Genomic DNA, 26,033 nt, shown 5'->3' with positions numbered 1-26,033 from the left:
TTTCTTTCTTTCTTTCTTTCTTTCTTTCTTTCTTTCTTTCTTTCCTTCTTTCTTTCTTTCTTTCTTTCTTTCTTCCCTTCTTTCTTTCTTCCCAGTGTTTAGCACAGTGCCTTGCAAATAGTAGATGCTTAATAAGTGTTTATGAACTGACTGACTGACTTTTTAAATGCTGGATCCCAGACAAACTTTTTCCCAATCTCCTTCTCCCTCTCCAGCTTGAATACATTTGTGCATACTCTTGTCCATACCTGGAATGGACTTCCTTTACATCTCCACCTATTGAGATCCTCTTTGACTTTCAAGGCCCAGATGGGGCCCACCTAATACCCAGCTAGAAGGGTCCTCTGCCTTTCTGATCTCCCATGCCCCTCTGTTTGACCTCTCTTATATGCTGATCACACTCTAACATACTATATATGTAGTAGAGGCCATCCATCCCTTGGTGTATGGGTTGACTCCTTTGGCCACTTTAGGGATCACAGCCATGGGCATTCATCCCCGGAGGACTTGGTGCTATGGAATAACAACCCAGTGGACCCTTGGTCCTATTAAGGAAGCAGGAGAAGTGGGATGTGTCAGAAGAGGTGGAAGAATCACCCTGTCAGTGAACTTTAAAGGATGAGATGACTTCTACTCTCTCTAGTAATTGAAATAACTAGCATTTAAATAGTACTTTAGCAAAGTGCTTTACAAATATTATTATCTTTGATCCTCACAACAACCCTGAGACATAGGTTCTATTTCTGCATTTTACAAATAATAATAATAACAATAGCTAACATTTAAATAGTACTTACTATGTGTACTTACTTACACTGTGCTAAGCGCTTTATAATAATAATCATAATAATAACAACTAAGTAACATTTATATAGGGCTTACTATGTGCCAGGCACTGTGCTAAGTGCTTTATAATAATAATAATAATAATAACAACAACAACAATAACAATAGCTAACATTTATATATGGCTTACTATGTGCCAACTATGCTAAGTGCTTTATAACAACAACAACCTAACATTTATATAGGGTTTACTTTGTGCCAGGCACTGTGCTAAAGTGCTTAATGACAATAATAGTAGCTAACATTTATATAGCTCTTACTATATGCCAGGCACTGTGCTAAGTGCTTAATAACAATAACAATAGGGGCAACTAGGTAGCGCAGTGGATAGAGCACCGGCCCTGAAGTCAGGAGGACCTGAGTTCAAATCCGTCCTCAAACCAAACACTTGACACTTACTATGTGTGTGACCCTGGGCAAGTCACTTAACCCCAATTGCAAAACAAATAAATAAATAACAATAACAATAAGAAAGCTAACATTCATATAGTACTTACTATGTTGCAGGCACTGGTGCTAGATGTTTAATAATAACAATAATAATAATAACTAACATTTACATAGTACTCATGTGCCTGGCACTGGGCTAAGTGCTTTACAATTATGATCTCATTTGATCCTCACACAACCCTTGGAGGTAGGCATTATTATCCTCATTTTACAGATGAGGAAACTGAGGCAAACAGAGGTTAAGTGACTCACCCAGGGTCACATAGTTAGTATGTGTCTAAGATTGGATTTGAACTGAGGTCTTCTTGACTCTAGGCCCAGCGCTCTGTGCTCTATGGTGCCACCTAGCGTGAGCATGTGTGATAAAGGGCTTATACTCTCGGATTTCCCATTAGGTTCTGAGAGGACATTCTCTCTCCAGGCATTGATCAGTTGTTCCCAACACACCGTGCTCATGAAAGCCTGAGTCTGGATCTTGAGTCCTTGGCTGCCTTTTCTGCCGTGCGTTTCTTTCCAGGAGCCCAAGTAACTGAACGAGTGAGTGAGGTTGGGAGTTCTCGGGACCCTCAGCTCCACCTGCAGGAAGCAGCTGCAATACTCCACTCTTCTTGGAGAAGAAAAGCATGAAATGATGGGGAGCCCAAACTTTGTCCTGGCCAGCCAAAAGACGGGGACTTTGGGAGGAGTGGGCAGAGAGTGCAGAGCCAAGGAGAGCAATAAAAATGCCTAGTCAATAGTCCCATTAAGTGTTTCATGTTTTAATGTTCTAAGTGTCAATATCTGGGGGGAATGTAATAGGAGTCATAGTTTCCTTTTCAGGTTTTTTGGTGTGTCTGTTTGTTTTTGAGACTGGGTCTTCCTAACTTTCGACCAAACTGGAAGTGCAGTGGCCACTCAAGAGGGCCCCTCCCAATATTGATCAGCAGGGAAGCTTTAACCTGCTCCATTTTTCTGACTTGGGTGGTTTGGCTTTGGTCCTATTGCAGTCAGAACTTCTGGACTCAGGTGATTTACCAGCCTCAGTCTCCCCAAATGGAGGTGCGTATGGCAACACACCAAACTACTAGTTGTTTTAGGTTTCTTATTGTTGTTGTTGATGTTGAGTCATTTCAATCACATCTGATTCCATAACCACATTTGGGGTTTTCTTGGCGGAGACACTAGAGTGGTTTGGCATTTCTTTCTCCAGCTCATTTTACAGATGAGGAAACTGAGGCAAACAGGGTGAAATGACTTGCCTAGGATCACACAGCTAGTAAGTGTCTGAGGACAGATTTGAACTCAGGAAGAAGAGTCTTCCTGACTCCAGGCCTGGCACTTTCTCCACTGCGTCACCTCGCTGCCCATAAGTTACTTTATTAGCCTTTGGATTTTAAGCATTTCTTTTGTGTGAAGGAAATAAATAGCTACCCTATACCTGATCTAAGTTGTACCTTGAGTCCCTTTCTATTCCCTTTTAAAGAGACTTCAAACCTGTCATATCTCATACCTCGGCTTTAAGTGATTTTTCCCTGGGACCCAAAGGTAGGGGTGAAAGTATAAGAAAAGAGCCCCACCTCTGTTTTTAGAGACCAGGCTCCCCTAGGACTAAGCCTTGAGATACTTGCATGAACCTGGAATTAGGGGTCCCTTAGTGGGAGTAGGCGAGTACCCCTGCCCTCCTGGGCGAAGCGTGGCTCTGTGGTTACATATATTATCATTGCTTGCTTCCAGGCCAGTCTCTCCACCCTCAGATTGTAAGCTTCTTGAATACTTTGCTTTTTTTTTCACCTCAGTAGCCCAAGAACAGTCCTGTGCACATAAAGATACTTAAAAAATACTTGTCAGGGCAGCTAGGTGGCGCAGTGGATAGAGCACCGGCCCTAAAGTCAGGAGGACCTGAGTTCAAATCCGACCTCAGACCAAACACTTGACTTTTACTAGCTGTGTGACCCTGGGCAAGTCACTTAACCCCAATTGCCTAAAAAAAAGAAAAATACTTGTCCAATTGAATGGAAAATACCTGTGGGGCAGCATGCTAGATTAGCTTTTGGATTTTAATCATTTCTTTTTTGTGGAGGAAATAAATAGCTGCTCTATGCCCAATCTAAGTTGTACCTCGAGTACTTTCCTACTCCCTTTTGAAGAGACTTAGATCTGTGTCATGCCTCAGCTTTAAGTGACACCGAGAAGAAATCTGGGTTAGAGACCTGCCTCCAATACCATGTGACAGGTAAGGCATTTTCTGAGTCTCCTACTGTCTGTGTGACCTTGAGAAACTTAAATAACCTCTCTGAGCCTCACTTTCCCTCACCTGCCTAATAGAGTTATTGCACAGGAACTGCTTTATAAACCTAAAAGCAGCATAGAAATTTGAGTCATTGTCTACAAATGGTAGCGGTTGTTTCTACCCCGAAGTTTTTCCACGTCTACACTAGGGGGCACCAGTGACTGAGTGCTGGACATTCAGAAGCCTTTTCCGCAGGGATGGGATGGAAATGCTATGAATGGCCAGCAGGCGGCAGGGCTAACCCAGGACCCAGGTGAGGCGGCAGCCCTGACTTAGAAGACAGCATGGGGAGGGGAACCCTCAAATCTCTGATCTTAAATAATAGAAAGGTCAGAACACTCAGCCCTTAAGTCTCCAGGTGACAAGGATGGGCCGAGTCTTATATCAGGGCAGGCTATCGGTAGAGTGTAGAAGGTGCTGCGTCCCAAGTCAGAGAGCCGGGATTTGAATCTCAGATCTCTGCAGGACCCTGGGAAGTCCCTTGGTGCCTCCGGGCACCGGTGAGGTCCCGGGCAGCTCTAAATCTGTGATCCCGGGATGAGAGGAGGCTGGATATTGGAAAGACTTCCTGATAAAGGGTGGGAGATTGGGAAATGCTTTCACTAAGGGATATGGGGTCTTCTTTCCTAGGGATGCTTAAGAGGAGGAGGCTCTTCCTGGTGTTTCTTTTCCCCACGGTGGATACCGTCCTGCCTCACTCTCCATCCCTCCCACTCTCCCACCTCCCCATGCAATGGTGCAAGAGGACATATGAATATAGACTTTAATCATTGTGCTGCTGCTATTAACCGGAAGTGCAATTAACCCATCCAAGGCGGATTTGGATGGCACAGTGTCAGCAGGAAGCCCCATCCCTGCCCCCGGGCACGGGTCCTAGGAGAAGAGTGACAAGAACACCAGGCCTCTGGGGAAAGGGCAGAAAGGGAGCAGGAAAGATGCGAGGAGCCCACATCCTGGGTCAGGGTTCACCTCCTGCTCAGAACAACTCCAAAGGGAAAGAGGCCATTCTGGGAGGTTTGATAACTCCAGAGCCCTATCAGCATTGCTGTGCCCCCTTCCCTCCTCGTGCAGTTGCTTCTCTGTCCAAGTTCAGGTCTCTCCTGGAAGCCGGGGTGGAGGGAGGTCGCCATTTGCCTGGTGTTCAGAGGAGGGGAGGAACTCTGTTTTTCCCCTCTTGTCTCCATTCCCAAACCGGGCCCCAGGAAGCCAGATTGTCCTTATGATCCTAATTCACTGAGATCAATGAGAAAAGGGTAGCATTTTAGTTTCCAATTTTCCTTTAGTACAGGACTTCTTGTTCACTGTAACAGGATGTTGGAGGTCAGTACCACTGATGGGTAGGAAATCCCCACCATTCTACTCCAAGATGCTCTCTGGAGAACTGCCCTAACCCAATGAATATCTGAGGCCAAACTCTGACTCCCAAGCAGCCCTCCAAACCTGAGGGAAAGCAAGGGCTAAAGTCCAGCCTATGGACACAGGTCTGAATGTGCCTAATGGGGAGAGGCGGCATGGCATCAGGCAGGAGGAGATAGAGGGACCGAAGGGAGAGGGCCAGCCATGCCAGGCTACAGAGCAGAGACCATCTTGGAGGAAAACCATGCACAGAGACATGAAGAAGTGTTTCTGGATTTGCTTAAAACCATTCAGACTACTCCAAGGATTCCTCATGCCCTTCCTCAATATCAGCCAGAAACTTGATGGTCAGGTCTGAAGATATAGAGATGCCTATTGGACCAATGTCTTTGACTTCAATCCTGTGTGCAGAATGAGGGGTGGGGGGGGACACTGTCTGGGGTTGAAATGCCACATGCACTAAATGACCCAAGGATAGAATCACTCAGCCTGATGTCCCCTTCTCTTCAGCTTGACGTGGACAGCTCCTCTGAGCATCTCTGGACCTGTCCGGGGAGGGACCTCTCATCTCCAAGCTGATGCTCCAATCTCAGCTTGGGAAGGAGCTTGGGCTTGGAGACCTTACTTTTCCTATCTTACACTAACCTATCTCTAATCTCTCCACCATTCCTGAATTCTGACTCTACTTTCCTCTTACCCTTCATTGGGCAAGCATCCATCAAACACAGCTGGGTCAGCTATTCCAAGGGGAACCAGCTTCATGCAGATGTGTTTCTTTTTTGATACTGATACCTTGGCATCGAGGAAGTTGCTGATGTAGGTAAAACCAGCAGGGAGAGGTGTTTCCTGTTTCTTTGCTCAGGATCTGGCTATCCAGTGACCCCATTTTCTTGGTAGGTCTCACTGCTGCTGCTATTGCCAGCTCCAGTTTGAGGCTAGGAAGTACCTAGACTTTTGTGCAAACCCCTTTCAAAAACTGGCCAGTATCCCCTCAACTGTGCTTATTATGATCCTATTGTAGGCTGAGGGGACATGATTGGGGTGAGGAGAGGAGTAGCCAAAGACCCAAGGCCACACAGGTGACTGGGGTTTATTTCAAGGAGAGGGGATGAGTTCCACCCTTGAGGCTTGGACCCTCAGTCAGCTGCCTCTGCCCAAAGGGACCCAGGAACTATGGCTACAGCCCGAGGAATCACCAGCCTCAACGTCAGCACTTTGAACAGTTTCAGCAAATCCAGCATCCTCTCTGTGACTCTGGCTCCTGGCTTGATATAGACAGCCCCTGTTCTGTAGCCTGTCAGAGCTGGTCTCTTCAGGCTCTGCTAGTCCCCAGCACTGCCGCTGGAGGAGATTCCTCCGTCTCCTCCATACTTGCCTTCATCGTCTGGCATGACCGCCCCTCGCCCCTGCCTGGGCGTGAGGCTGTAGCTTTCTCTCTTTCCCCGTTTGTCAGACAAATTCTGGTCCTAGTCCATCACTGAGTTAGGGCAGTCTCCCAAATTACTGAGGGGCCAAATTCACTACTCACCAGCACTCATTGACCTCCAACGGCCTATTACATCAGGCTGTGAGAAGACATTGAACTCTGTCTCCAGCTGTAAGGGCAGATGATAGGAAAGTATAGGCTGGCATGGGGAGGGGGGGTGTCCGTCTACCTTTCAATAGCTGGAGATCAGGGTGGGACTTTCCCTGCTTGAGACCGGTTGGACATGTGTCCAGTGACTTATCTTCACACTCTTGGGAGATAGGGCTGGGTGGGGGTGGGTGGATTTCAGGAGTGTGAGCCCCTGGAGATCTTGCCCACTTTTCACATACTGAAGTCAGCTTTGATGAAATCATTTAACCCTGCCGAGAAACAACGAATCTCCGAGGAATGGGATTCTCGAGGCTAGGAGTCTGAGACACACAGGGCTTCCACAGCATCGCTCAATCCCTGATTGACGCCTCCCACTGCGAGGAGGCAGCCTTTGATGACGATGCTGGAGCAGGCACAGCGGGGAGTGGGCATGGGAGGCAGGCTCTCCCATTTGTTCTTCCCTGGGTGGAAGGCCTCTGCTGTCTCCAGGACTGTGGGCTGGTTCCCTGAAAATGCAGATAAAAGGCATGGGTGCTAAGCCTTTTAGAACAGACCCCAGCTTAGTTTCATAACCCGCTCCCTTAATGGGCTAACTGACTTCATCATCTTTGACTACAGAGGGTGTTGTGCCCAGCATGCTGGCACGCTGCAGCAGCTAAACCTAACTCCCAGAGTCCTGAGTTCAAGTTTTACCTTGGCCACTACAAATTAGCTGTATGACCTCAGGTAAGTTAGTATCAATTTCCTTCTGTAAAATGAGGGTAAGAATGCTCATGCTGCCCATCACCAATGGCTGTTTTATGAACGTTAAAGCACTAAATAAATGTAAGTTATAAATAATAATGGACATTCACCCATGTCAAGCAGGTGAATAGTTGTTGTATGGCATAGTGGTGAAGGGAACATTTATTAAATACCTACTATGTTGCAATGGCGCCATAGTGCACAGAAAGCTGGGCCTGGAGTCAGAGAGACTCCTCTTCCTGAGTTCAAATCTGCCCTCAAACACTTACTAGCTGTGTGACCTTGGGCAAGTCACTTTACCCTGCTTTGTAGCATTTGTTAATTTCCAATGTCTTTTTTTTTTTTTTTTGGCAAGGCAATTGGGGTTAAGTGACTTGCTCAGGGTCACACAGCTAGTGTCTAGTGTCTAGTCTGAGACCATATTTGAACTCAGGTCCTCCTGACTCCAGGGCTGGTGCTCTATCCACTGCGCCACCTAGCTGCCTCAATTTCCAATGTCTCAACCTTCACACCGAAAATTTAACAATCCACCTGGCCCAGACCATTAGGAGTCAGATCCAGCACACACTGCTGCCTCTTACTCTCCCTACGCCTCCATTTCCTCCTCTAAAAAAGGGGCAGGCTCAGCCTTCTGGTCCCCAGGAATTCCCTACTGATGCTGCTGATGGATGAAGTTCTAATTAGAATGTTAGTCCTGGGATTTAGAGCCAGAAGGGCCCTTAAGGAATCATCCGGTCCAGTCCTCTCATCTTAAAGATGGGGAAACTGAGCCCCAGAGAGAGGGGTAACTTGTCCAGTGTCACGGCAGGGGAAACGTTTGCTCCATTTTCCGCATTTGTATTCCTAGTCCTCAGCACAGTCCCTGGCTTGCGTCGGTCACTTAAATGCACGTTGATTTATCGCTGAGTAGCACAGCTGGGATTTGAAGTAGAACCATCCCTCGCCTCCAAATCCAGCGTTCTTTCTGCTGTAGTGGGTGTTTTGTGATCTTTGGGGGGAGCGACAGTGCTGACTTCAATTGCTGCCACGGATCCCGTGGTGTCCCCCAAACCCCCCCAGCACTGCCGGAGTGCTCTGACTCTTACCCAGGCCTCCAGCCACTATGACTCGCCCTCTTAAGCAGCCTGATACAAAGTCAGCTCTGCGCTTCTTCAGGAACGAAGACCGCTCTATCTTCATCCAACCTCCTAGAGGCCAAGAAAGGAGGAGAAAAGATGTTGATCACAACCACTTAATGCAGCTCTGGGACAGGATCTGATCTCTGGCAAGGGAACAAGTGCGCATATGTCCAGTCACACCTTGCATACATCAGCATTGAATGTCTCCCTGGGGCAGCTAGGTGGACATTCATCCTCCCGAGTTCAAATCTGGCCTCAGATACTTACTAGCTGTGTCATTTAACTCTGTTTGCCTCAGTTTTCTCATCTGTAAAATGACCTGGAAAAGAAAATGGTAAAAGACTCTAGGCTCTTTGCCAAGAAAACCGCACAATGGGCCATGAAGAGTCAGATGTGACTGAAATGACTCAACAACAAAATGTATCCTCTGCAGGTCAACAGAATTCATGGGATCAGAAGATTATAGATTTAGAGCCAGAAAGGGCCATCTAGGCCAGCAGTTTTCACACTTTTTTCGTTAAAAATCGATTGAGGACCCCAAAGAGCTTCTATTTGTGTGGGTTATATCTACTGATATTTAACATATTGGAAATTAGTGTTAATAAAATTTTTAAATACTTATTTATTCATTAAAAATAACTATAATAGACCCATTTCATGTTGATATAAAAACATATGTTTATGAAAAACAAATACATTTTCCAAAACAAAAATAAAATTTAGTGAGGAGAGCGGCATTATTTTTATAAATTTTTTGCAAATCTCTTTAATGCTTGACTTAATAGAAAACAGCTGGATTCTCCTATTGGCTTCTGCATTTGCTCTACTATGATTTGTTGTTTTGGTTGAAGTATATGAAGAAAATCCCTCTTCACACTGATATGTAGAAGAAAGGAAGAATTTAATAGTCAAATAATGTCTTGGTATATTATGAAAATCATTTTGACCCTGTGGACTGTCTGAAAGACTCATGGGGACTCCTGGGGGTCCACAGACCACACTTTGAGAACCACTGGTCTAGCCTAAGTTTCTCATTTTACAAATGAGGAAAGTGAGGCCCACAGAAATGAAGTGACCTCCCCAGGCTTCAGAACCTAGTTCTTCCTGACTCCAAGTGAAGCATGGTACCTGCTGCCCTATACTACTAAAAGGTGGGAACCTTTTCCCTGCCCCCTTGTTCAACCTCCATTGGAGTGAGTGGGAAGTGAGTTTGAACTCATTCTGCTCAGGTCTGCATGACACTCCACAAGGGCCTGTTGTCTGCAGGGGCTTCAACCTCACCCTTACATGTCTAAGGGAGCTATCCCTGAGATTCCCCATGGTTCGTCCCACTCACTAAGTGCACACCCACGGGTAAGGAACTCGACTTCTCTGAGACTCAGTTTCCTTGGCTGCAAAACATAGAAATTGGACTAAATAATCTCTAATGTCCCTTCTAGCTCTACTATTCTGCAGTTCTGTTCCATATTGTTATGTCTCCTTTTTCCACAAAGAGCTTTATCCCATTGTCCCTGAGCTGGAAGATTGCTTCTCCTCGGACCTCAGTTTGCTCATCTGTAAAATGAGGAGTTTGGATTAGACGTAAATAAGATCCTTCCCCATTCTAAGTCCCATGGTCCTGTTAGTTCAAATTTCGGTCTAAAGGGCACTGTTGTCATCTGGTCATTCAGTCATGTCCGACTCTACCTGACCCCATGAACATCGTCTGTGAGGTGTTCTTGGCAAAGATACTGGAGTGGTTTGCCATTTCTTTCTCCAGTGTATCCCCATTTTACAGATGAGGAACTGAGGCAAATGGGATTAAGTGACTTACCCAAGGTCATACAGCTAGTATATGTCTGAGGCTAGATTCGAACACCAGTCTTCCTGATTGCAGGCCCAGTGTTCTATCTAATACATCACCTAGCTGACCCTTAAAGTGTTCCAGACCAGTAGAGAATTTGGATTTTACCTCCAGCTTTGTCTCTAGTTTGCTATGTGCTCTTGATCTAATCATGGCGCCTATCTCAGTTCCTCAGTTTATCCATCTGTCAAACAGGAATACAGAACGCTGGCCCTACCTACCTTGTGCAGGTGCAGGATTATCCTTGGGATGCAATGAGAAAACAGATGGAAATGATCTTTGGGAAAAAATTGTTTTCTAGATAACAGGTATTTATATGTAGGGATGAACATGAATAGCCCTGAACAAGACATAATTATAATAACACCTTATATATGTATATCCATATATATTTCTTTCTTCACAACAGCCTTGTGAAGTAGTTAATGCAATTATAATTATTTTATTTATAGTTCAGTCAATCAGACAAGCAATAGGCAGTTGTGGAGTCGGGGCACCGTGCTAGGCACTGGGGAAACAGAGACGACAATAAACAGTCTTTGCCCCCATGGAGCTTCTGTTTGATTGGCAGTTGAGATAATTAAGGCTTAGGTAACTATGTTAAGTAACTTGCTTAAAATAATACAGCTAGTTAGTATCTGGCTGCTAGCTGGTGCAGAGGATAGAACAGGGCCTGGAGTCAGGGAGATGCATCCTTCCTGAGTTCAAATCTGGCCTCAGAAACTTACTAGCTGTGTGACCCTGGGCAGGTCACTTCACTTTGTCTGCCTCAGTTTTCTCAACTGTAAAATGAGCTGGAGAAGGAAATGGAAAACCATTGCAATATCTCTGCCAAGAAAACCCCAAGTGGGGTGATGAAGAATTGGATGTGACTGAAAAATGACTGAATAACAACAGAAATTAATGTCTGAAGCAAGATTCGAACTTGGGTCTTTTGACTCCAAGTCTGGTACTATACTCACCGCACTGTGCTACCTCTCTGCGCCCTCTGGGCAAAGTTTAGGAACCCAGTCCCCAACTAGAACATGGTGGTTTGCTGGGTAAGTGCCATCTACTGCTGGTTCTGAGCCATCGCTCTGAGCCAGCTTGAGGAAGCTGGCTTAGCTGGTGGTTGAGGCTGGCAAGGGGGCATCAGTAAGGCCATCCAACAGAGGAGCGCACGTCTCAGTCCCGGACCAAGTGTACAGAGCACTGAGCAGCAGACCCTTCCAGCTCCTGGCCTACTAGGTCAGGCCTTAGCCCTGAGGATCATGGAGTTAAACGGGGTCCCAGGCATGACAGGCAGTGGACTCTGGCAAGTTCCCATTCAATTTAGTATCATAGTATCATCACAATGTTAGAGCTCAAAGGGACTTTGTTATCATCGTTCAACCATTTCAGTCGTGTCTGACTCTTGGTGACCAACTCTTCATGACTCTGTTTGGGATTTCTTGGAACAGATACTGCAGTGGTTTGCCATGCCCTCTTCAAGCCCATTTTACAAATGAGGAAACCGAGGCAAACAGGGTGAAGCGACTTGGCCAGGGTTCCCCAGATTGTATGTGTGTGAGGCCTACTCTGAACTCACTCAAGCACAGCACTTTATCTACCCACTGCAACACCTAGCTACTTCTCAAAAGGAGGTCCTCATCTAGTTCAATCCCTTGGTTTTATAGATGAGGAAACTGAGGCCCCGTTAAGTTACTTGACCAAGGTCACACCACAAGCAAACAATAGAGCTAGGATTTCATCCCAGATATTCTAATACCAAATTCAGCATTTTCCATCACATCAGGCTGCTTCCCTTGTGATAACTTGAGTTATCACTAGGGGAAAAAAAAGGCTACATGATCTAAAGATAGGAATTTTCTGGTGTTAAAATATGTACATTTATACAAACTCCTATTAACAAGTGACCTTGCTTGGATCTTCTTGTGTTTTGTGCCCTGGTTCTGGTTCTAAATGGTAGTAAGCTCCCTCTTCAGCCAAGAGTAGCATTCATTCCTTCCATTCATTTGACAGACATTTATTTATTTATTTATTCATTCATTTATTTATTTGTTTATTTGCAATTAGGGTTAAGTGACTTGCCCAAGGTCATATAGCTAGTGTTTGGTCTGAGGCTGGATTCGAACTCAGATCCTCCTGACTTCAGGGCCAGTGCTCTATCCACTGCTCCACGTACCTGCTCTATAGACATTTATTAAGTGCCTACTATGTGCCAAGCATTGTGCTATCTTCTGGGAATATACAGAGGAAGGATGACAGGGGAAGGGTGCATGCATGCTTGAATAAATACAATAAGTAAATATAATTATAAATAAAAAAATAATAACTAGAAGCAAGAATCATCTGGGCAAATGCTCCAGGAAATCTAGGAAAGGAGAGAATGCTTTCAGCTGGGGAATCAGGGAAAGCTTCATGGATGCTGAGTCTTGAAGAAAGAGAAGGATTTCCACAGGCAGAGGTGAGAAGGGAGTGTGTCCCAGGCTTGCATGAATGCACAAAGATGTTCATAGGGCAGAATAAGATCAGAAAACAGGGTGTGAAATGTCTGTAGAAGGTGGATTGGAGTCAGATTGTGAAAGACTTTAAATACTGGACTCAGGGCTCTGTATGTTATCCTATAGGCAATAGGGAGCCAGTGAAGGTTTGAGGGCAGGACAGTAACATGGTCAGACCTGTGCCTTGGGAAGATGACTTTTGTAGCTGTTTGGAGGAGGGATTGGAGAGGGGAGAAACTGGAGGTGGAAGGAATTTGATCAAGAGATGAAGGGTGGTGGCAAACTTTTGAAAAGCTCATGAGGTCTGTATAGGCAAAAGGTCAGATAGGAGGTGCTTGGGTGCAGAAAGACAGCCATCCAAAACTTTCAGTGTCCTGGAAGTGAGAAGTTACGGATTCCCTACCCCTTTCCTGCCCTCTTTTGTGTATGGTCTCTTCCTTTAGATTGTAATTTCCTTGAAATCAGGAACTACCTTCCTTTTCATTAATTGTATCCCCAGCACTTAGCACAGGACTTGGTACATAGTAAGTGCTTAATAAATGTTTGCTGGATTGGTGATGGGAAGAAGAGGGGACTCCATCAGTGGGGGTAGGGTTTGAAAGACTCACCCTGCTCCATGTCAAACACATCCATAGTCCTCATGAACTTGGGTTGTCGATATAGGCGACCTTGCCGCAGGCCCCCCAGGCTATACAGATAGCCATCCATGGGGACAAAACTGGAGAAGGCTCGTTTGCAGGGGATGCTGGGAAACTTGGTCCATGAGCGTGTTTCAATGTCGAAGACCTCAAAGGCATTGACTGCATACTTGGATTGGCGTCCCCCTAAAAGCCAAGGTCAAAGGCCCTCTGAAGGACTCCTTTCTGCCTATTTATCCCACTCTCCCCTCATTCCCTCCCAAAACAAAACCTAAAGGCTCTAGACCAAAGCAGAGTCTTTCCAGTGCTTACCACCCCAGGGAAGGAGATTCCATCTGGGAAAGGTTTCCAGCAGTCACCCTTTCTAGAGAATGTTTCCCACCCAGTTTAGCACCAGGGTGTTATATCAGTGTTCCGAGTTTATCATGACTTTTCTGATGATTCCTTCTTTGTGCTTTCTCCCTTCCTACCTGAGACACTCTTTTCATTTATGGCAACCAATATCCCTCCCTCTCCCTTAAGTATGGTGACCTCCTCCTCCAGGGAACCTAACATGATTGACCCATAACCATTTCTGACATCTCTTCTGCCTCATGCCTTTTTACAGTTTATACACTCAGTCAATTCTAGGATCATAGAAATACTGCAGGTCATATAGTCCACCCCAGCATTTTATAGATGAGGAAACTGGGGCCCAGATAGAAGGAGTTACTTGTTCAAGGTAACACAGGCAGCATAAGGGGGAAAGTCAGGATTCAAATCCTGGTCTTCTAATTCCCAATCTGAGGCATTTTCTATGTTGACCTTCCTTTGTACTTATTTGCAGGTTGCTCTCTAAGTTTTCAGTTATTGTACATGTACCTTGTCTTTCTCTCCCCGCAAATGATATCTCCCCAAAGATAGAGACAATGGTTTGTTGTTTTTTTGTTTGTTTGTTTGTTTGTTTGTTTTTGCCTCACAAAGCTATGACCTTGGGTAAATCGTTTTACTTTTCTGCACACCAGTTTCCTCTTCTGCAAGGAAAAAATATTGATGAGATGATCTCTGAGGTCCCTTTCTGCTCTAATATTTATTAATTATATGACAATGAGCTCCATAAGAGCAAAGACAGTGAGTCCTCCTTCCTCTGGACCTCCGCCCTGCTTCGCAATGCCTGGAAGATGGCTCTGTACACTCCCCAAAGGGGAGAGATGATAAACTGACCCCCAGGAGGGAAAATGGGAGTACATTGAGGGTGCATGTCACTCAGCCTTACCTAGCACGTAGATCTTGGAACCTCGGAGAAAGGAAGTGGCAGCATATCTTGCAGTGGGCATGGGGGCTAATGATACCCACATGTCCTTGAGCATGTCATAGTGCTGTAGGTGGTTGTGGGGGCGAAGATCCAGCCCCATTCCTCCTGCTGCGTAAACTCTGTAATCTAAAGAGATAGACCACAGCCAGGGTCAGTGGGCAACTTGACAGGGCACTTGTCAATATCCACTACCAGTCATGCCTGGAGCCCCATTTAACCCTTGAACACCACAACTGGCACCTGACCTCAGAGGCCAGGAGCTTGAAGGGTTCCTTCCTGCTCAATGCCCTGCACACTTGGTACAGGACTCGGGTCTGTGCCACTCTGGGGGCATAATTAATATCCCCTGCCAGCCTCAACCACCACAGCCAGTTCTGTGAAGCTCCCAGGGCATCTAGCCTAGGGTGGCTTTATGTTTTCTGTAGTCTGGCTTCTCCCTCTCCCCAACCAAGGACAGCCAAAAGGAAAGCCATAAAACTCTCCTTGTGGGGACCAAATAGGAGAATGTCTCCTTTTCTCAGATTAATTTCTATACTCAACAGAGCCCAGGACATATGGAGATTATAAAAAAAGGAAGACAGAATGGCGCCTCACACACAACAGTCCAAATGAGCTATCAGAGGAGAGAATATATGTAAAGATATTTTCTGGGAACAGTGCCTGGCACATAGTAGGTGCTTAATAAATATTTGTTCTCTTCCACTTTCTGCCTGTCCCCCAGCTGCTGTCTCTGTGCTTTTGCACTATGCTGCTCCCTATGCCTGGAACACTCTTCCTCCTCACCTCTGCCTCTTCTTTCAGACCCAACTAAAATCCCACCTTTTGTTGAAGAACTTATCTGTTCTCTCTACCTACTAGAGTCTTCCCCTTCAGGATTCCCTTCCATTTACTCTGTCTGCATCTGGTATGTACTAAATTATTTACATGTTGTTTTCCTCATTGGAATATGAGCTCCTTGAGGGCAGGACTGGTTTTTTTTTGTTGTTGTTGGTTTTTTTTGCCTTTCTTTGTATCCCCAAGGCTTAGCACAATGCCTGGCACTCAGTAGGCACTAAATAAATGCTTGATAGACCATCCACAAAGGGAAAATGTTAAGGATGGGTGGAAGCCTGTAGTAGAAGGGTACTGTTATAGATATTCAATTCTCAATTTATATCAGTATTTCTCTAACAGAAGGTTGGCATTCCCTTTGGGGTCACAGGGTAGTTTGGAGATGGGAAGGAGTGGTAGGAGAAATAACTAGAGAGCTCCAAACAGTTGTTTAGAGTGAGTTATGGGGTGACTAGTTTGGGCAGTGAGGTATGGGGTGATTTGTTCTCTCTAGACATCTGGGCTCTCCCCTTTTCAGCCTTTGTGATGTGCTGTTATGCTGAGCTGGTCAGACCAAAACTACTGAGTGTCACACAGTTGTTTAGTGGCTGGGAGGCCTGTGAGGTGGAGTTCAGGCTTTTGGACCCTTTTTGTTTGGGTAGGAGGAGAACAAGGGGGCCTGGAGGGTTATGGGAGCTTTCAAAAAAGTTGCAAGAGGAATAACCTGGGAAGCCACTGTCCTAAACCCAACTCAAAACCCTCTTCCCTTTCCAGCCCTCCAACAAGTCTACCCCACTGATTTCCTGCCCTCTTTCCAGCCCCTCTGTGCCTGACAACGCCCAAAGCCTGGTCTGGCTTGCCTTTTGTAGTGACAGAGATGCCCATGGCGGCCTCCCTCAGCACGCTCCTCTTCTTCCACTTGCCCTCATCGATGTTGTACATCTCCACAATCTTCAGGGGCAGCTGATTGGTTCCCACACCCCCAATCACCATGATCCGTTTCCCCAAGGCAATGACAGCCACCCCAGCCCGGGCCGTGGGCATGGGGGGCAAGGAAGTCCACTGGTCAGCCTCAGGGGAGTAGACCTCAAAGCAGTCCATGGGGACCCCATTGTCATCACAGCCTCCTATGGCATAGACCTGTCCTCCAGTCTCCACCAGGGACGAGTAGACCCGACGACTGGGCAGTGGGGCCAGGGTCTTCCAGTGGAAATCTTTGATGCTGGGCACCTCCATGGCAGTCACGGGTGGCACTGTCCGGGCATCCATCCCCTCACCTCTATGGAGTAGTTACCCTGCCACCTCCTGAGAAGCAGCAGGGGCAGCTGCTGCAAGGGCAGGGAATAAGAGATCAGAGGCAAGAGATATGCTGACTGGTCTACAATCAATATCCCTTAGTCGCTTGCAGCATCCATCACTGGCCCGGGCTGCTGCCCATCCCCACGAGCCCCCATGCAGACACTGACACAGACACAGACACAGAGACACACAGACACACACAGAGCAGTCGATTCTTTACCTTTCCTTACGGCTCCATCAATCTCGAGGCATCCACACCTGGCCCTGGTAGGACAATGGAGTAGAATCAAGGGCAGCTGGTTCAGTGAGCCTCCCGAGCAGACTCCCTTTCCCTTTCTCCAACTTTAATTAACAGGGAAAGAAGCTGAGAACGCTACACGGCATGATCACACATCACATTGGGCTCCCCGCCCCCCCCCAGGTTAGATCAGATCTCGCATGGCTGTTGTTTGGGGGAGCAGCTTAAGGGGCAGGTGGGGGTGGGGTGGGATTCACAGAGGTTCTTTCAGCTCGCTGCTCCACCTACACCCTTCTTGAGGAGGAAGGAGTTAAAAATCACTAGAGCCTGTGCTCTTTCTAACCCTCCCTCTGCAGTTCAAGACATTCTCCACTCCCACCATCCCTCCCCCCCCAAACGCCTGCACACACACACACACACACACACACACACACACACTCACACTCACACTCACACACACAGTGTCACTGTTGATCGAGGAGGGAAGCAAAGACAGCCCATTAGAAGACACTGGAAATCACCTGCCCAGCTTACAGACTAAGGGAGAAGGTGATTTGTCTTTTTCCACTCAATATATTGCTGGCAGACATGCAGATGAGCTGAATAAATGAGCAGCCAAGAGGAGAAAGATACACAAAGTGGGAGGGGAGGGAGCCGGCTAAATACACATCCCCACGCACAGCTTCACACCTGTGCAGAAATCGACATGCATCCCCACTGCAAAGTCATCAGCCTCCATTATATAACCCAGGAGGGCTTCACCCATGGGAGGAGAGAAAGGGCTCTTGGCTGGGCACACTGACCCTCATCTACTTGAGTAAGGTAAGGTAAGTCTAAAGGGGAGGATGGAGACGGTTACTTGAGTAGCCAAGGGCAACACCTCCTTGTTATCCAAAGAAAATGTGTGTGGGGGGAGGGAAGGCAGTAGGAAGACGGGTGACCAAATTACCCAATTTGTTTATACAGACACAAAGAATCATTTAATGCTCTTTCCACTTCATTTTGGGTGTTTAGGCAGAGGGAGTGTGGGAGACTTCCTCACTTGCACCCACATATACTCTGATATAATCTACTCCTTAAAATGTACATGCAGACAACCACCCCCACCCACCCACATAGACGAAGTCTCCGCCACACTGAAATAGAAATGTGCTTCCAGAGAATTATACAGACATGTATTGGGGCATATACACAAATACATGGGATTATGATCAAGAGTTAGAAGAGATATCAGAGGTCATCTAGTGCAGAGGTATCAAACACGGGGCCCACAACACTCCAGAGTGGCCAGAACTGGATTAACATGGAATTGGGAAATATTTAACAAAAATAAATAAAAATACAATGCAACATACATAACATTACATTTTAACACTCAGTCAATATGTGGCCCAGGCATCCTTTACGTACAGATCGGCGGTCCCCTTTCCACAGAGCCACCCTGTTGGGAGTCACACAGCCACAAGGTCCCAAACCCCAGTTACAGCCACACACATTCATGGACTTCTCTTCTCCCCAATACCCTGTTAATGGGAAACCTGAGCAGAAGAAGTACAGCAAATGATGCCAGGCTTAGATCATCAGAAAAACCAAAGGGCACATGGCCGCCATTTCCCAGTAGCTTTTCACACACAATAAAACACCATTACAAAGCACCACCAGCTGTGCAAAGGAACCACAAATGTGCCCAACATAAATGCATCACTCGGATTGATTCTTCAGCATCCCCCATGTACACAGGGGTGAGACAGCATCTCTCTCGAAAGAATATAGAAAATTTATAAAGTGGGTGTCATCCTTGTTTTCTGACATCGGCATTTTAAGTTGGCTCTGTACTGAACAGTCAAACCACCAATTTGGAAATGAGTAACAATGAGTAATGAGATAAGTTACAATTCACAGTAGGCCCACAATATGTAAACATGGATCATAAACACAAAAGTCTTTTAATATGTAGGAATTCAGTGTGGGCCCAAGAGTTGAAAGTATTCTTAATTTTTTGAGATCTTGGCATGGAAAAGTTCATTTTTAGATTTCTTCCTCCTCCACATGCTTGTAAAGATAGTAACTGAAAATTTAAATGGGAGGAAATTGCCCCTTGCTCATGCTATTAAATGAGAATTGATAAAAATTTCAAATCACCGGGATCTGAATAAATGAGTTTTCAGGACAAGTTCTCCAATATTATCAGCCTATTCAGGGGTCAGCCTACAGAGAGGCACTAGGATTAAAACCTTCCTCAGCAAGTCAACAAGGACCTGCTATGTGCCAGGTACTGTGCTAAGTACTGGGGATACAAAAAAGGCAAAAACACAGTGCCTAGTGTCAAGGAGCTCACAGTCCAATGGGGGAGTCACGTAACCAACTTTATATAAATAAGAGATGCACAGGGTAAACTGGGGGAATATCAGCAATGGTCTGCCAACGGGGAAAGGCATTTTGCAGATGGTGGGATTTTAGCTGAGATTTTAAGGAAGCCAGGAGGCAGAGGTGAGAAGTGAGGACACAGGAGACAGTCAGTGAAAATGCAGTCAGAGGGTGCAGTGTCATGTACAAGGAACAAGAACACCTGTGTCACTGGATCATAGAGTATGTAGAAGGCAGTAAGGAAACCGGAAGGGACCAGGCTGTGAAGGGCTTTAAATGCCTAAAGCAATGTCAGCCTTGTGCTTTAGAAGATTAGCTTGGCAGCTGAATGGAGGACATTGGCATAGGGGAGACACTTGGACAGACCAATGGGCATTCTATTCCAGTAGTCCAGATGTGAGGTGTGAGTGCCTGCAGCAGGGTGTTGGCAGTATCAGAGGACAGAAGAGGGGATATACTAGAGATATTGAGAATGTGAGAACAACAGGACTTTGGCAAATAATGGATATGGGTGATGAGACACGGTGAGGCCTCCAAGATGACATCTAGGGGCAGCTAGGTGGTGCACTGGATAGAGCACCGGCCCTGAAGTCAGGAGGACCTGAGCTCAAATCTGGCCTCAGACCAAACACTTGACACTTACTAAGTGTGTGACCCTGGGCAAGTCACTTAACCCCAACTGCCTTAAAAAAAAAAAAAAGATGACATCTAGGTTGTAAGCCTAGGTTCCTAGATAAATGGTCATGCTCTTTACAGTGATAGGGAAGGATATCTTTACAGTGATAGGGAAGTTCAGAAGAGAATAGGTTTTGGGGAAAAATAATGTGTTTAGTTTTAGCCTACTGAGTTTAAGATGCTGGGGATAGCTAGGTGACACAGTGGATAGAGCACTGGCCCTGGAGTCAGGAGGACCTGAGTTCAAATCTGGCCTCAGACAGTTGCAAGCTGAGCCATGACCCTGGACAAGTCACTTAACCCCAATTGCCTTAAAGAAAGATGTTTATAGGGCATTCAGTTTGTGATGTCTAATAGGCAGTAAGAGATGTGAGATTGGAGGTCAGGAGTAAGATTAGAGCTGGATAAATAGATCTGAGAATTATGTACATAGAGATAATAATTGAATCCATAAGAACAGATGAGATCACCAAGTGAAATAGTATAGAGGAAAAAGAGAAGACGGCCCAGGACAGAGCCTCGAGGGACACCCAAGGTTAGCAGTTCTTACCTAGATGAAGATGTACCAAAGGAGATGAAGGAGTGGTCATACAATTGGGAGGAGAACTAGGAGATAATAGTGTAATGACAATCCAGAGAGAAGAGAATATCAAGGAGATGAGAGCGATTAAGTGTCAAAGGCTGTCAATGGGACAAGAAGGATGAAGATTGAGACGAGGACATTAGATTTGGCAACTAAGAGATCATTGGTAACTGTGGAAAGAGCAGATTCAGTTGAAAGATGAGGTTAAAGGCCAATCTGCTGAGAGTTTAGGAGAGAGTAAGAGGAAAGGAGGTGAAGGCACACCTTTGTCTAGTTCCTGATTATACAGACAAGTTGGGGATTGGAAGAGCAGGCAGGAGTGAAACCATTCCAAATCTTGTGCACATTCATCTCATCCTACTCCCCTCTCATTCCACTTTCTGCCATAGCTGGCAAACAAGAAGTAATCTGGGCTGGTGTAAATCAGTTTCCCTTTCTGCTCCCCTTCTGCTCTGGGAAAGTTTTTAATGAACAGGGAAATAGCTAAAAGGCAATAGATCAGGCAACTGATGAACTGAGTTAAATGAAACTTAAATGAAACTGCTCATCTCCACTATCATTGAGCACACATTGCCACTATTGATTTCTGGGTGACTTATTTGTCAGACTGTTCCATAGGAACCCCCATTGCCGAAGATGGCGCTTATCCCCTTGCTAAACTGTGATCTGTGTGGTTGAAACTGAGGTGCACAGTTGGCTCTAAATTATCCACACTGATCTCCAGACACTTAACACAGCCTAATCCTCAGGCTATTATTTCTTAATCCTACACTGTACTATATAGAACCATATTTGGAAAGGACCTCAGCAGTCTAGTACAAGCTGTACCTGAATAGGAATCTTTTCCACTATATCCCCAACAAGTATCCATCCAGCCTCTGCTCAAAGACCTCTAGTGATAGAGAACTCACCACCTCCTGAGGCAGTCCACTTTTGAATGGTTGTAATTGTTATGATTTGGAAAAGTACATAAAATGCAGACTCTCTGTAAGGCCATATCATAGTGATTTAATATAATAGCATTTATATAGCACTTTCAGGTTTGCAAAAGACTGTATAGATATCTCATTTTATCCTCAAAACAACCTTCAGGGGTAGGTGCTATTGTGATCCCCATTTTATAGGCAAAGAAACTGAGGCAGACAGAAGTTAAGTGACTTTCAGGAGAGTCCCACAGCTGCTAAGTGTATTAGGCTGGATTTGAACTCAGGCCTTTGTGATTTCAGGTTCAGTGTTCTATCTGCTAAGCCACACCACTGCCCAATTGCTGAAAGAGCTGCTTCTTTCTCCCTGCCTCATCCAATATGGTCCCTCTATTGAAAGTGCTTAAAACCTAGCAACAGTTACTCACAATTATTTCAATCCCTTGGGGCGTCACTGCCCAACCTGATTGTACTGAGCTGGTTGTCTGCTGGAGTGCCAAGTGGGAAAAGAGTTTGCTACTGCCCTCAGTCTCTCAATCCAGGGTTCAACCAGCTCCCCAGCCAAAACGTTTCTCTTCATGTCTAACCTAAGTTCCTCCTGCTAGAAAATGTGCTCAAAGGTATCAGGCCTTCATTTACTTTTCTCATTCAAAGGCACCGTCTCACTTTCCTCCATAGAGATGAGGCTATGGGTGCTTGTGAGAGGCCCTGAAGATAAATGGATTTTGATACTGTGGAATCTTATTATTATAATATTGATGCATTATTCACACAACTTGTCCCTCTTTCACTTCCAGTCTTGAAGGGATTATAGCATTGAAAGCTAGAAAGAATCATTTAGCCCACAAGCCCCAAATGGTTAAGTGACTTACCCGTAGTCTCACAGGTAGTAAATAGCAGGTTTGGCATGTAAACCCAGCCCTGACTATAAAGCAAATGTTTCTTCTGCAGTCAAATGTTGGAGAAACATTCCTACCATCCCACCCTGTCAATCAGTATTCAGTACCTACTACATGCTCAGCACTGTGCTTGATTCTATAAAATGGGCAGCTAGGTGGCACAGTAGACAGAGTACCTGGAGTCAGGAAGACTTGAGTTCAAATCTGGCCTCAGACACTTATTAGCTGCATGACCCTAGGCAAGTCACTTAACTCTGTTTGCGTTGGTTTCCTCATCTGTAAAATAATCCGGAGAAGGAAATGGCAAACTACTTCAGTATCTTTGCTAAGAAAACCCCAAATGGGGTCATGAAGAATCAGACACAACTGAAACGACCAAACTCTACTAGATAGTACGCTTTGGAGAAACTCAGGGAGCAACCTGGAGGGACAGGCAGACAATCTCATACCTATCAGACTAAGCACATTCTCATGATCTCAGGGCCATTGGAGGTGAGGGGGGAGGTATCAAGGGCAGAGCTTCAAGGGTTTGGTGATAGCTTACACCATGTCGCATGAGAGTGAGCAGGGAGAAGACAGAGCTCAAGATTAGCTGTTGCTGTCTCTCCTTTCTTCCCTTCTTCCTAGAAAAAGCAGTAGAGTCTTGGGCAAATGACAAAACACTCAGTAGACCAGGGCCACCTGCCCCAGAGACTGGACTGAGCTGACAAATTCCAAATCTCAGTGCACTCTCAGAAGGCAGGGGCTGTGTTTCTAGGTAGTTCTCTGTGTATTAAGTGTCTGTTACAATGCCATGTATAATTAATCAGATGTTTAATAAAGACCTTTCAAAAGCAATGATTACTTAAAGCCCAGAATATCAGCATTATCAAAAAAGAAAATCCCACTGTAGGGAGCTAATGCTACAAATTGGCTAGTCCTTAATGGAGCCAGACAGATGCTTTTATCTTTTTCTTACATACATCCCTCCAGAGCAGGGAGTTTTCTACCTTCCTTCCTCAGTTACCTATTCCAGAGTCTCACACCTCTCCTAATATCAGGAAGCCTTTCCTCTTATCCGAGTTCAATCCCACAGGGTCCACCAAAGTTGATTTTCTTAGTCTGATCTCCGGTTGCTTCTCTTCCTTTGAATATAGCCTTCTTTATTATGAGAAGAGAAGAGCAGTATGGTGTAGTGGGCAGAGACCTGATTTCAGAATCAGGATAGACCTGGGTTTAAGTCCCATCTCTGACACACACTGGCTGTGTGACTTTGAGCAAGTCACTTAACTGCTCGGCGCCCCAGTCAATTTTCATCTATCAATTGCAGGGCAGGTGCTGACCTAAAGGTAACTAGGTGGAGGAGCGGACAGAGTGCTGGGTCTGAAGTCAGAAAGACTCAAATTCAAATTCGGCCTCAGATACACACTAGCTGTGTGTACCTGGCTGCTTTCCTGGCTTCGTGATCATCAGAAACTCATCATTCTGCAACATTAAGTCAACTCTGAAACTCACTTCCTCAGACCAATTCCAGCATCAAATGTAGGACTTCATAATGAAGTCCCCCCCCCAAGCTGGGTACCTTCCCTCCTTCCCCCTTCAGCTTCTTTTAATGTGTTTTCTTCCCCCATTAGACTGTGAGTTCCTGGAGGGCCAGGACTGCCTTGTGCCTTTCTTTGTATCCCTAGTGCTTAGCACGGTGCCTGGCATGTAGAAGGTGCTTAATATTTCATTGTCTCTGAATATATTAGATGGAGAGGGGAGCTGGGGAAAAAGAGACACGACATATAAACAGCCTTAGAAGCCGCCATATTCCTGATCCTGGATGTGCTACCCAGTCTTCACTGGTCTTTTCAACCCATCAACAGATGGGTCCTTCCCCATCTTTGAAAAGTGCAAACAGTATGGGTTTTCCCCAGGCCATATCTGAATGACTGTGTTCTGGGTTCACTGGATGCTGATCCTTAGCCCCTATTTCACCCCTATTTCATGGTAGAAGAGAAGGAGGGGCCAGGAGCTGATGAGGCTATGAAGAGCCATTCAGAGACCAAGGGGCAGCATGTGGGAGTGCGCAGAATCCCATTCAAATCAGGCTCTTTAAATGCCAGTTAATAAGTTAATACCACTGTCCCCAGAGTCAGCAACTCCTTCCATCCTTCTTAATTAAAAAGAACTCCGTGTCACCATGGAATTGAGAGAGGGCTGTGAATGATTTACAAACCAGTCGGGCTCCCCCTCCTCAGGGGAACACAGAGAGGAGATGCATCAGCAGACACAGCATTCTGCCTGTCACTAATGAGGGCCAGGGTAGCAATGTGGCAGCCGGGGAAGCAGCCACTTCTGCAGTCTCGCCTGGTGGGCTCAGACAAAGCAGGGGCATCTGGCAGCAAAGGGCAGGAGAGCAAAATTGGATATGAGGGTCGTTTACAAACAAAAGGCTCCTTTGTTTGCCCTGTCTCCTTCCCTTTTTTCCTTCTATCTAACCTAGGAGAGAGAAGAGAGCATAAGGCCTGTGTTCTCTATATCCATCAGAGGCATGCAGCCATAACCACTTCTTCCAGAGAAGAGGGGGTGGTGGTGTTTGGGGAAATTAGATCATCGATCTAGAAGGGGCCTCGGAAAATGTCTAGTCCAGCCTCGTTTCACAGATGAGGAAAATGAGGGGCAGTGGGGTTGTGACTTGACCAAGGGCCCCCACTTCTTATAGATACCTTCTTCACCTCGGCCATCACAGCCCTACTCTCTCTTCCCAGATGTCTCCAGACAAAATGTATGAAAAACACTTGATACGCCATAGGCCTGTACCTATAGCCCTTCACAGAGCTAAGGATAAGCCCTTCCCCAAGCCGGCAGTAAGGGAAGATGAGGATGCAGAGTTTGGGTTATTGTGAGGGAATGATGACTCCTTTTCACCACCTCCTCCTCCTCATCTTTCTCTTACCTAATCCAGCTTCCATTCCATTTGGGGTCCTGGGAACAGACCTCCAGATTGAAGAGGGTGAGATGGCTGGTGCCAGAAAAACCCCACCCCTGTTTGACAGGACCCACTCCTGCTCACCTCTTCTTTCTCACCCATGATTCAGGTATCCAGTTCTGAGAGCAGGTCTCCTTCTCTCCCCTGATGTCAGTGCTCACCTTCAAGAGCCCATAGGCTTCTCTGAGTCACAAAAGGGGCAGGTCCAGCTCAATGTCCCAGCAGAAAAAGGCTGAAACTTACCATGACCCCCGGAGACACGTGATGTTTTCCAGGAAGCTTCTGTTCTAGCTTTCGCCCTTTACTTCTAGTTTTATCACACACAAACACACATATGCATATACAAGCCCTACTTCTCCCCAGAGGTTTAGCAAAAAATAACCAGGAGGAGACAGGCTGAGGCAGTGGGACTGGGGGCTGGAATTTGTAAATCGTCCAATCCCTGCCTTAATCTTTGCCTCCCTCTGGGAGAGTAGAGACAATCAGCTTCGTCTGGGTCTCAGTCTGATGTGATCTGTATTCTCTGCTGCAGTGTCCAGAAAGAGGTGGGGGATCTGGGTGTGTACAAGTCTGTGAGTGTCTGCATATAGGGACCAGATGAAAGAAGCCCTAGGAAACATTTGGAAATCCTGTGTTAATGCCATGGGCAGTGGCCCATTAGGGATCCTC

The 26,033-nt window shown here is 46.0% G+C and overlaps 1 protein-coding gene, 1 long non-coding RNA gene and 1 pseudogene across 9 annotated transcripts in view; 1 reads left to right on the top strand and 2 right to left on the bottom strand.

The window, feature by feature from the left end:
* LOC114050173 overlaps positions 1-2,018 on the top strand; it is a 27,245-nt gene extending 25,227 nt beyond the window's left edge. Inside the window, exon 3 of one of the 3 annotated variants that reach the window (XR_003569941.1) lies at positions 1,814-2,018. This is a non-coding gene — a long non-coding RNA (uncharacterized LOC114050173). Of the gene's footprint in view, positions 1-1,691 lie in introns of all 3 variants that reach the window. The other 2 variants (XR_003569942.1, XR_003569944.1) reach the window with 2 other exon arrangements.
* Positions 2,019-5,201: 3,183 nt separating this feature from the next.
* On the bottom strand, positions 5,202-6,016 carry LOC114049420 (annotated as a pseudogene).
* KLHDC8A (kelch domain containing 8A) lies at positions 6,014-25,620 on the bottom strand. Of its 6 annotated transcripts, none has more exons than XM_027871797.1 (7): positions 25,449-25,620; positions 16,947-17,068; positions 16,288-16,755; positions 14,579-14,743; positions 13,294-13,509; positions 8,327-8,428; positions 6,014-7,003 (listed from the first exon to the last, which is right to left on the bottom strand). In XM_027871797.1, exons 3-7 carry the CDS (start codon positions 16,694-16,696, stop codon positions 6,810-6,812), a joined length of 1,086 nt encoding a protein of 361 aa, XP_027727598.1. In that variant the 5' UTR covers positions 16,697-16,755; positions 16,947-17,068; positions 25,449-25,620; the 3' UTR covers positions 6,014-6,809. The 6 variants fall into 6 exon arrangements, with proteins under 6 accessions (XP_027727598.1, XP_027727600.1, XP_027727599.1 ...); XM_027871799.1 differs by having other exon boundaries at positions 16,288-16,752; XM_027871798.1 differs by having other exon boundaries at positions 16,947-16,990.
* Positions 25,621-26,033: the final 413 nt, after the last annotated feature.

This window comes from Vombatus ursinus, unplaced genomic scaffold (genome assembly GCF_900497805.2).
Source record: "Vombatus ursinus unplaced genomic scaffold, bare-nosed wombat genome assembly UNPS02014798.1, whole genome shotgun sequence".
Classification (NCBI taxonomy): domain Eukaryota; kingdom Metazoa; phylum Chordata; class Mammalia; order Diprotodontia; family Vombatidae; genus Vombatus; species Vombatus ursinus.
Note: the sequence above shows the minus strand (reverse complement) of the source record. Positions and strands in the feature narration are given on the sequence as shown.

What these genes read in the sequence shown, in the direction of transcription:
- KLHDC8A (XM_027871797.1), bottom strand. Translation starts at nt 16,696, where the DNA reads ATGGATGCCCGGACAGTGCCACCCGTGACTGCCATGGAGGTGCCCAGC. An exon ending in CATCTCTGTCACTACAAAAG is followed by an intron (nt 14,744 to 16,287) that starts GCAAGCCAGACC and finishes CTATCTCTTTAG; the next exon opens with ATTACAGAGTTTACGCAGCA. An exon ending in CATAGTGGCTGGAGGCCTGG is followed by an intron (nt 7,004 to 8,326) that starts GTAAGAGTCAGA and finishes CTGCATTTTCAG; the next exon opens with GGAACCAGCCCACAGTCCTG.